General features: G+C 38.4%; 1 protein-coding gene across 1 annotated transcript; it reads right to left on the reverse strand.

Annotated features, from left to right (window-relative positions):
• Window positions 1-1745: 1745 nt before the first annotated feature.
• LOC131660684 (uncharacterized) lies at window positions 1746-2378 on the reverse strand. Its single transcript, XM_058929974.1, has one exon. It carries the CDS (start codon window positions 2376-2378, stop codon window positions 1746-1748), a length of 633 nt encoding a protein of 210 aa, XP_058785957.1.
• Window positions 2379-11162: the final 8784 nt, after the last annotated feature.

The raw sequence follows: 11162 nt of genomic DNA on the forward strand, positions 1-11162 counted from the left end.
AGAACCATCAATCCATCCTTCCATCGCTCCAACCGAAACTCCTTTAAGACAAGAAGCTTCAATCAAATCCGAAAAAACATTCTTCAAGGCCTCTTCACCCAACCAACAAGATTCCCAAAAAGGTGTTATATAACCATTATGAACATCAAAACAACAACATTTAGCAAAAGGATCCCTAGCATAAACTTTTCCAATATTAACAATATCACTCCACCAAATAGAAAAAGAAGAGTATTTTGTGCAATTACCTTCACTATACACATGAGAAGATAAATCTCCATACCGGGCCTTCAAAACTCTAAACCATAGCGAATCATTCTCTTTAAGAATCCTCCACCTCCACTTGTTAAGAAGCGCTAAATTGAATGCCGCTATGTTCTTTACCCCCAAACCACCCAAGCCAAAAGGTAAAATAACTTTTTTCCAACTCACCCAATGGATTTTCCTTCTTTCCTCCGTCCCTCCCCACAAAAAGTTGCTTTGTATACTCGTGAATCTTTTCACCACTTTCATAGGCATCTTATAAAAAGACATTATAAAAATAGTTAAGGAACTAAGAATAGACTTCAAAAGAGTGATCCTACCTCCGAGATTAAGAAACCGGTTCTTCCAACCTCCCAATCTTTTCTTCAATTTGTCAAGAGTAGGAATCCACATCGTTTCCTTCCTTGGATCTTGCCCAATCGGAATACCAAGAAAGAGAAAACTACTGTCCTCCACTTTGCAAGAGAGAAAGTTTGCCGCCGCCTCCAAGAAATTATTACTAACATTTATTCCAATCAACTTGCTCTTGTGATAGTTTATACCAAGGCCCGAAACAATTTCAAAAGCTCTAAGGATCGCCTTAACCGCCCACACATGCTTCCAAGACCCCTCTCCCACAATTAAAGTATCATCCGCGAATTGTAACAAGCCCACTCAACACGCTCTATTAATATCAAATCTACAAAATTCTCCCACTTCAATGGATTGTCTTACAAGCCCCGAAAGACCTTCCGCCACCAAAACAAAGGGAAAGGAGAAAGAGGATCTCCTTGTCTCAAACCTCTACTAAAACTGAATTCTTTAGTGGGACTCCCATTCACGAGCACCGACATGTTACTATTAAACACCAATAACTCCATCCATAATAACAATCTCCTACCAAATCCCATCCTATTCAACATATATCGCAAAAAACTCCAATTAACCTTATCATAGGCCTTCTTAAAATCTACTTTAAAAAGAAAACAATTCTTACCCTCCTTTCTCGCATAATCCACGACTTCGTTAGCCACCAACACTCCATCCAACAATTGTCTTCCGGGCACAAAAGCACTTTGGCACGGGGAAACAATCACATTTAACACTCCTTTTAACCTCCCTGCCAAAAGCTTAGCTACCGCTTTGTACATGCAACCCACTAAACAAATAGGTCTATATTCCTCCAACTTTAAAGGATTTAAAGTTTTCGGAATCACAGTCAAAAAAGAAGAAGTGATAGCCTTAGAGAGAACATTACCGGAATAGAAGAAGTCGAAGAAGTTTAGGAAATCCTCTTTTAAGAAGAACCAACATTTCTTAATAAAAAGAAAAGTATAACCGTCCGGACCCGGACTTTTATCAACACCACAACTCCAAATAGCCTCCCTATTTTCATTCTCCGTAAAAGGTTTTTCAATCTCCGTCGACATCTCTTCCGAAATACGCTTGAAAGAGATATTATCCAAGAGCGGCCTATTTTCCTCCGCTTCCATGAATTTTTCCTAAAATGATCCCAAACCTCCTCTCACATGCTCAACCGACTCCACCATACCACCTTCCACTTGAATAGGACCTAAATGATTAATACTCCTTTTTTCTTTCATCACTTTATGGTAAAAACCACTATTAGCGTCTCCCTCTTTCATCCACTTTAATCTAGCCTTTTGAAGAAACATATTTTCTTTTAATCTCATATTTCTACAAATACGGCAAGATGCATATTTTCTCCTACCTAAAGTCTCCTCAAAATAATCCACATCCTCCCCTTCTAACGTCAAGTCAGCCAAGTTTAACTCCCGGACCCCCTGCTCCACCTCCAAGTCAATTCTTCCAAACACTTCCTCATTCCACCTCCTAAGTTTATCCTTTAAGAGTCTAAGTTTCTCTTTAAGGATAAAATCTCCTCTTCCTTCAATGTGTAAGCTTTTCCATTCTTTCTCAATAAAAGGCAAAAACGAATCAAGAGAAAACCATTCGTTGTTGAATTTGAACGGTTTAGGACCCCAATTATCATTATACTCCACTAACCACACCGGGCAATTATGCGAGATATCCCTCTCTCCAACCAATTGACCAGCAATCCCCCATCGGTTCAACACATTAACCGAAACCAAAATTCTATCAATTCTACTCATCGACTTCCCGTCACCACTATACCAAGTATATTTTTTCCCTTTGCAAGAAGTGCCCACCAAAGCGCTTTAATGAATAAACTCCGCAAAAGAGTCCACCTCAGTATGATTCACCGCCCTCGATCTCCCTTTCCTCTCCGTGCTATCTTTTATCACGTTGAATTCTCCTCCGATAACCCACTCTCCATCCTTGTATTTATCCATCATGGCTAATAATTTACTCCACAAAATCTTCTTTTTATGGAACTCACAAGAAGAATAGACATTGACAATATAATACAACCCCCTTCCACCTAACCTTTACACCTAGGAAACCTTCTCCTTTAAAACTCATAATAACCTCCACCCCTCCAACCTTCCATAAAATAATTAAACCTCCGGACAAACCCACCACATTAGAAAAAGAAAAACCAATGTCCACCTTACTCCAAAAGCTTTTGGCCACTTCTTCTTTTAAACAAGAAATCTTAGATTCTTGAATCATGAAAATATCCGTCTTCCCTTTTTTAATAATCGCACTAATTCTTTTCCTCTTAACCACATTCATCCCCCTCTTATTTTAAAACTACCAATAATCATTTCAACTTCTTCAAAAACTCCTTCTCTACCTCCTTTTTCCTACTTCCATTGTCTTCCAACAACGCAATTCTACTTTCCAACTTGCCTCTCCCTTCCGCCTCAACCACTCCCAGAGTAATGATAGATTTAAGAAGTTTGTCCTTATATTTCCCCTCCATTAAACTACAATTTCTACCGTTGCTTCTAATAATATCTGACTCTTCCGTTTGCATACCATATTGCTCATATGAAAGAACTTTTGAAAAAGAATCCTTAGAACCGGGTCCCCCGTTTCCTACTGCAATTAACTCGCCTCTGCCTTTAGTTTGATACCCCTCTCTTCATACCACCCCAATCTTTCAATTGTTTATATTTCATCTTTTTACCCAGCAACTTCCTCATCTCAGTAACGCTATTCTTCAGACACTGGTCCTTTTCCAAACTACAAGCTACAGCCGATTGAGACAAAGATGTAGACAGAGATAGAGAGTTAACTTGTCCCTTTTCCAATAAATTCTTCAAAATATCAGCAGAGACGTTCCGAGACACGGTCTCAGCATAGGCCCATCCATCTTCCTGAACAGAATCCAAACAACTGGTATACTCCTTTGCCAACCAAGTTTTATCCTTCAATTTATTAACCTTGGCCAGAGCTTCGTCAAAACTACCATTAGTCTCCTGTTCACGAGAACTTTCCAACTCGGAGCCAATAAAATCGCCGAACTTATTCGACGGAAATCCATAAAAAGAGATCTTCTGTTGATGTGCAGATTTCAAAGAAATAGAATTCAGGGATTGCAAAGGGACAAAAATCAAAGGTTTCGAAGGAACAAAATGAAGAGGTTCCTGAATCTTCGATGTCGCTTCTTCGTTTGAGAATTGTTGAATACTATCTTCGGTTCCATCATTATAAGTCGTCCCTTCGCCATCCTGCAATTTAACCGACCACGAGTCTTCCAAATCCGTGGATTCAGAGCCTGAAGAAATAGATTTTGATTTACCTGACAAAATCATCGGAAAACCGAAAGAGTCTTCTCTCATAACCAACGAAAAGAACTTTCCGTCAATGTCAACCTTCAAAACCTCCGGCAAAGAACAGGGAAGCTTGACACGCACCATAATTGAGCTACATCGAAACAGCCACCTTTCGCAGTATGTTCATCCACACATATGAAGGAGACTAAATGTTCTCCTAAAGCCACAAAATATCGGAATTCCGAGCTTGTACTGTAATCCCGAACACCCTAATCCACACAACTCTAGATTCATCGACCTCCTCTTCGCTCCACTCCTTGATGTCCAAGAACCAATCCTTCCACCATGACTCCCCCTCCCCAATCAATTCCTCCATAAAACCTCCCTCTCTTCAAGAAGGCAAATGTTACCCCCCATCGGAGACACTTTAATAGTAAAAAGTCCCTCCATATCGAAATGATTTTGAATGTTATAAGCTGATTCCGAAATTCTGACTATACCAACGTACACTTTCTTCAATCTCTCCAAGTCTTCCTTCTTTGCTGAAAATTTCAAACTCACGGCCTCCGTAGCTTTAACCTACACAACTTTATTCACACCTTGAAGAGCCTCTGAATAAGACCAAGAAGCTACAGAGACAGACGCTCCTCTCCCTGCATCAGACTTGCCAAAGAACCTAACCGAACCATCCCCTGATCTACCTTCATTTTTCCATTTGTTAAACCTGACACCCTCCATACGCCTGTTGAACCTTGGCACATTCACATGGATCTTCTTACCTGATATCAAAATATTGTCAAGGCGAACCGCTAATAAACGACAATCCCCTGCCTATTTGAAACACGTGAAACCAAATCTCTTCCCAATCTTACTCCTCCACGGCGAAATTAAGACCTCCGCAACATTCCCTATACAACCAAACAAATCAAATAGCTGCTTTGCCGTCGTGGTTTCCGGGAACTCCGAAACATACACGGAAGATATCTCCTCCCCTTCATTTTTGTGATTTCGATTTCTCCCCCCCGCCAGAAAAATATCCCACCTAGGTTTCAAATCTCTGAACACATTTCTCTTCACTGCTCGCTGCCAACCTTCCTCCGAACGCAAATGCTGTCAGACGCTCATTTGAGAATTAACTCAGGGAAAACCCTAACCCCCTTCTAGAGAGAGGTTAGAGAGACCACCCGAGACTTTCTAGAGAGAGAAAATATATACATATATATATATATATATATATATATATATATATATATAATGAGAAATGAGAAACAATGAATCACGACTCAAGTGAGAACACTTGATTATTATGAGAAATGAGAAAAATGAATAACGACCATTAAATTTTGATTTGTTGATTTTTATAAACGGGATTAGTTTCTCTTTCTATGACCCTTAATATTTATTTTAAATATAGATAGAAAGAGAAACTAATCACGTTCATTAAAATCAGCAAATCAAAATTTAATGGTCGTGATTCATTGTTCTCATTTCTTATAATAACCAAGTGTTCTCACTTGAGTCGTCCCCTATATATATATATATATATATATATATATATATATATATATATATATATATATATATATATATATATATATATATATATATTTTTTTTTTTTACATCTTGTAAATAAACATCTAAATCACCGGCCTTGCTTTCTAACTTTTGTATACATTATGCTTTCTTCCATGTTTAAAGTTTATTCTTCTGCAAGTTGTTTATTTTTTCATTAATTTCTACTTTTACCTTGAATGGAATTAGCTTGGCAAATTTTTGCATAAAGGTTTTAGTGGGTGATGCTTAACATATTCTTATCATTTTGAATGAACGATATATTATAATTCTTTTAACTGTTAAACCATGTACATACTATGCACGTGCGTGTACACAGTTAGAACTTAGCTCAAAATGTTTTATTAATAACCAATGTATTTAAAGAAGATTAATATTGCTAAAATTTGTTATTATGAGATAGAAAAGAATGCATAAAAGCTAGAGGAAGGAATAGATTTCTCATACATTGTGAGTGATTACATTGTGATATTTATACAAGAGATGGAATACACTCTAAGCTATGGTGTGCAACATACATGTAACCAAAGCCTATGCATGAGCTTCCTAACTATATAACAGAATAACTGAAAGTCAGTTATTATGGTTAAGATCCCCCCTCAAGTTGACACTTGATAAATATTTATCAAGTTCAAGTTGGACATAATAAAGTGAAAAGGCTGCGACAACAGAGATTTAGTGAAGAAATCAGCGAGCTGGTTCTTGGAGGAGATAGAAAGAAGTTTCATCACACCCGCCATAAATTTTTCATGCAGCGATATGAAGGGCACTCAGGTTATCACAATAAAGGACAAGAAGCTTGGTGCAAGTAACTTGAAGGTCACGAAGGAGATACATGATCCATTGGAGCTCACAGGTAGCAGCAGCTAACGCACGGTACTCAGCTTCGGACGAGGATCGAGATACAGTTTGTTGTTTCTTAGTGCGCCAGGAAATGAGTGAGTGACCAATAAAGAAACAAGAACCAGAGATAGAACGTCTCGTGTCTTTACAACCTGCCCAGTCTGCGTCAGAAAATCCAAGAATGTGTAATTGTGAATCTCGTGGGAAAAATAAGCCCTTTCCAGGACATGGCTTGAGATAGCGAAGGACTCTGCATGCAACATTGTGATGGATGATAGAAGGTTTAGATAAAAACTGACTTAGTTGTTGAGTGATAAAGGTAATATCCGATCTGGTGGTGTTGAGGTAAATCAAACAACCGATGAGTCTTCTATAAGCAGGAATATCTGAAAATGGTTCAGCATCATCGTGACAAAGTTGATGGAAGGATCAGACGGAGTTGTAGCTGGTTTTGAGCCAAGTAAGCCTGAGTCAGTGAGAAGATCTAAACAATATTTGCATTGACATAATGAAATACCCTTGGAAGAGTGTGAAATTTCCAGGCCAAGAAAATATTTCAAAATGCCTAAATCCTTAATTTTGAAAGCTGCATGTAATGTATCCTTGATAAAATTAAACTCGTCAATGGAATTTCCTGCAAGCAAAACATCATCAACATAAACCAAGAGGATGGTAATGTTGGTATTGGAGGTTTTGACAAACAAGGAGTGATCTAAGGTAGCTTATTGATAACCATGGTGCACAAGTAAGGATGTAAATTTTTCATACCATTGTCGGTTTGCCTGTTTAAGGCCATAGAGGGACTTGGATAGCTTACAAACCTGATTGGGTTTAGAGGATACAACACTGGGAGGAACTATCATGTAGACATCTTCATGCAAATCCCCATGAAGGAACGCATTATTGACGTCTAGTTGGTGTAAGTGCCAGGAATGAATGGAAGCGAGAGCTAGCACGAGTCTGACAGTTGTGAGCTTAGCAACTGGGGAGAATGTGTCTGTGTAATCCAAACCCTCTATCTGATTATACCCTTTTGCAACTAAGCGCACTTTGAATCTTTTAATGCTGCCATCTGCATGGTATTTGATTTTGTAAACCCACCTGCACCCGATGGGTTTGATGTTAGGTGGTATATCCATAAGTGTCCAAGTGCCAGTGTTAGCAAGAGCTTCTAACTCAGTTTTCATCGCTTGTCTGCAACATTCAAATTTGTTAGCCTCAGCATAAGTTTTAGGTTCAGTATGAGTGGAAATGGAGAGAGTGAAATGACAATGAGAAGGAGAAAGATTTGAATAGGATAAGAAATTAGAAAGGGAATAAGGTGTACCTGTGGATGATTGAGAAATAGCATCATGGAAGGAGGCACAAACATAGTCTTGCAGATGGGATGGTGGTTGCCGGATTCGAGAAGAGGTTCTGAGTGGTGGAATAGAGGTAGTATCAGGTGTAGGGGTATGGACAACAGGAGGAGAATCCTCAACAAGAAGAGGAGTAGATTGATCAATAGAACTATGGGGAGAGGAAGTGTCATTACTATGAGAGGTGTCATGATGATGGGAAGAGGCAGAAGAAGTATCATTGCTGGGATTAGGGTTTGGTATGGAGGGAGAGTTGGCAGGGAAATATTCCTAATTGTGGGAAGGTTCAGTAGAAGTAGTGTGGTAAGGCAATATGTGTTCATGGAAAGTAACGTTCCTGGAGATGAAAATCTCATTGGTGTGAAGGTCTAAGAGCACAGAACCTTTAAAACCAAGTTAATAACCTAGAAAGATAGACTTTCTTGCTCTGCAAGCAAGTTTGGTTCGATGATTGAGAAGTGTAGAGGCATAGCATAAGGATCCAAATACTTTTATTTGAGTAATATCTGGAAGAGTTTGGTGTAAAGTTTGATAAGGGGATTGGTGGTTTAAAATAGGTGTGATGGTTCTATTAATGATGTAGGTCGCATAGGAAACAGCATACGACCAAAAGGGCTTGGGAAGTTTTGATTGAAATAGCAAGGCTCTGCCAATATTAAGGAGATGTTGATGTTTGCGTTCAATTCTCCCATTTTATTGGGGAGACTCAACGCAGGATCGTTGGTGGATAATACCCTTGGTGGTGTAAAATTGTGGCATTAGGAACTCAGGGCCATTATCAATGCGGATATACTTAGGGCAAGTGTGGAACTGAGTTTGAACTAAAGCAATGAAATGCTGGACATGGTGTGAAACTTCAGCTTTAGATTTTAGAAGAATGATCCATGTATATCGAGTGAAATCATCAAGAACTGTAAGAAAGTATTTGTGGCCATGTATGGATTGAATAGCTAAAGGGCCCCATATGTCAAAATGAATTAACTCAAAAGGAACATTAGCTCTAGAAGTGCTTGTTTGGTAAGACAACTTTCTATGTCTGGCAAAGTGATATAAGTCACATACTGCTTTATTATCAAAAGTAATATTTGGATACAATTTGGACATTTTACATAAACGTTCATGGGACAAGTGACCTAGTCTAAAATGCCAAATGGCTTGTGAAGGTATAGTAGTAATCTTATTGATGCTAATCTGAGAACTAGTTGAAGGTATAGAGGTGGTGACAGGTTTGTTGGAGGGAAGGCTACCATCATGCAAGAGTTTGTACAAGCCATCCATTTCATTAGCCAAACCAATCATCCTCTGTGATTTCAGGTCCTGTATGATACATTTATGATCAAAAAATTGTAAGCAACAGTTGAGAGTTTTACACATTTTGGAGACAGAAATTAAATTCAAAGAAAATTCAGGGAGATACAAGACATTGGTAAGGTAGAGTTGAGGGGAGAAAACAACAGTGCCAGCATGTTTAGCTATCACAGAGGAACCATTAGGTAAGCTAACAGTAATAGGTGGAATTGGAGAATAAGACTGAAATAGGTGTAAAGAGGAGCAGACATGGTCATTTGCTCCAGAGTCAAGTAACCAAAAATTAGAAAAAGCATGACTTGAACAAATTAAGTTAGAAATGAAAGAGATACTGGAAGTGCTATGTGGTTTAGAATCATTATGAGTGGAAAATTGCTTAGAACTGGATGTATGATTAGAAGGGGTAGCTTGAGATACCAAATTTGAATGTTGAAGTAAGCTAATCAACTGAGAAAGCTGTTCTTGTGTAATACCAGTTTGAACACTTGAGGAATTTGCACCATCAGTGGTAGCTTGCAATGAATCCTCTGCACCTGAAGAATTACATGAATTAGCAGATACATTCTTCTTTCCAAAATTAGGAGGGAATCCATGTTTTCTATAACAAACTTCCACAGTATGGCTAGTACGATTACAATGAGTACACAAACGAAGCTCCTTCTCGTAACCTGGGGTATTGGAATTCTTGCCACGATCTTGGAATTTGCGTGAATTATACGCATTAACCAATGTGTTGGACTCGTCAACAGAAGTACTAGAGTCAGGCTTAGGGAGTAGAGCAATGTGATTATTCTCCTCTTGAATAACCATGGAGTAAATGCGATTAATTGAAGGTAAGGGATCCATAAGAAGAACTTGGGATTTGATCATAGAAAAAGTATCATTCAAACCTGTAAGAAACTGAATGATTTGATCCTCAGTGCGAAAAAGACGAGCAGAGCGCATAGCTTCACATCTACACTGATGAGCACAAGTGCAAGCAGGTAGTGGACGATGTGAATTTAGCTCGTCCCATAAACCACGCATGGAAGTATAGTAATCAAGAACAGATTTTTCACCTTGTTTCATGTTGTTGAGTTCTGAACGAAGAGTTGCAACTCGAATTCTATCAGCTTTTGCAAATCTTTCTTTGAGATCAAGCCAAACCTCGAGGGAATTCTCCAAGAACACGATAGTTTGCGCAATCGGTTCAGATACAGAATTAAGAATCCAAGAATGAATGAGACAGTTACAGCGTTCCCATGCTGCACGATTCAGATCTGTGGAATCAGGAATTGGAATCGAACCATCAATGAAAGAGATCTTGTTCTTGGCTCCAAGTGCACGTTGCATGGAACGAGACCATGAGAGATAGTTGGAGCCGGTGAGAAGTGGAGTAATCTTGACAGTGTTAGGACCTTCACTAGGATGGATGTAATAGATGGAATCAACATAGTGGTTAGATGGACGAGGAGTACGCGGAGGCGCCATGGAAGGTGAATCGAAGAAAAAAATGAGCAGAGAAAGAGAGAAGAAGAAAATGAGAATCTATGTAGAAGGCGGTGATACCATATTATGAGATAGAAAAGAATACATAAAAGCTAGAGGAAGGAATAGATTTCTCATACATTGTGAGTGATTACATTGTGATATTTATACAAGAGATGGAATACACTCTAAGCTATGGTGTGCAACATACATGTAACCAAAGCCTATGCATGAGCTTCCTAACTATATAACAGAATAACTGAAAGTCAGTTATTATGGTTAAGATTTGTCAACTATGCTCTATTTGTGAATATTTTATTAATAACCATGCTATTTTGAATTTGCATCCCAATCCAATCTCATTAATCATTGTACTATTTTTATCGTATTTTAACTAGGCTGATAACCTTGATATCTAATTGGGTGTACTAGGGTGATTTGCTTAAAACTCATAGGTAACTTTTCTTAAAAATCTTTTATATCGAACATAATCTCTTCTTGAATAATCAACTTTCCCCATTTTTTAGATAGCATATTTCATTCTTCCGGTTTCCGATAAGGTCTGTGTTTCACTTTTTTGCCATGTGATGCACAACTTATGTATAAGAACTTTTGGGTTGATCAATCAAATAATTATTTTTCTATCCTCATTTCTTAACTATGTAATGAAATTGGTAGAGTATCGGAAATGCACACTTTAACATT

The sequence above is a fragment of the Vicia villosa genome, linkage group LG1 (assembly GCF_029867415.1).
Source record: "Vicia villosa cultivar HV-30 ecotype Madison, WI linkage group LG1, Vvil1.0, whole genome shotgun sequence".
NCBI classification, from domain to species: Eukaryota; Viridiplantae; Streptophyta; class Magnoliopsida; order Fabales; family Fabaceae; genus Vicia; species Vicia villosa.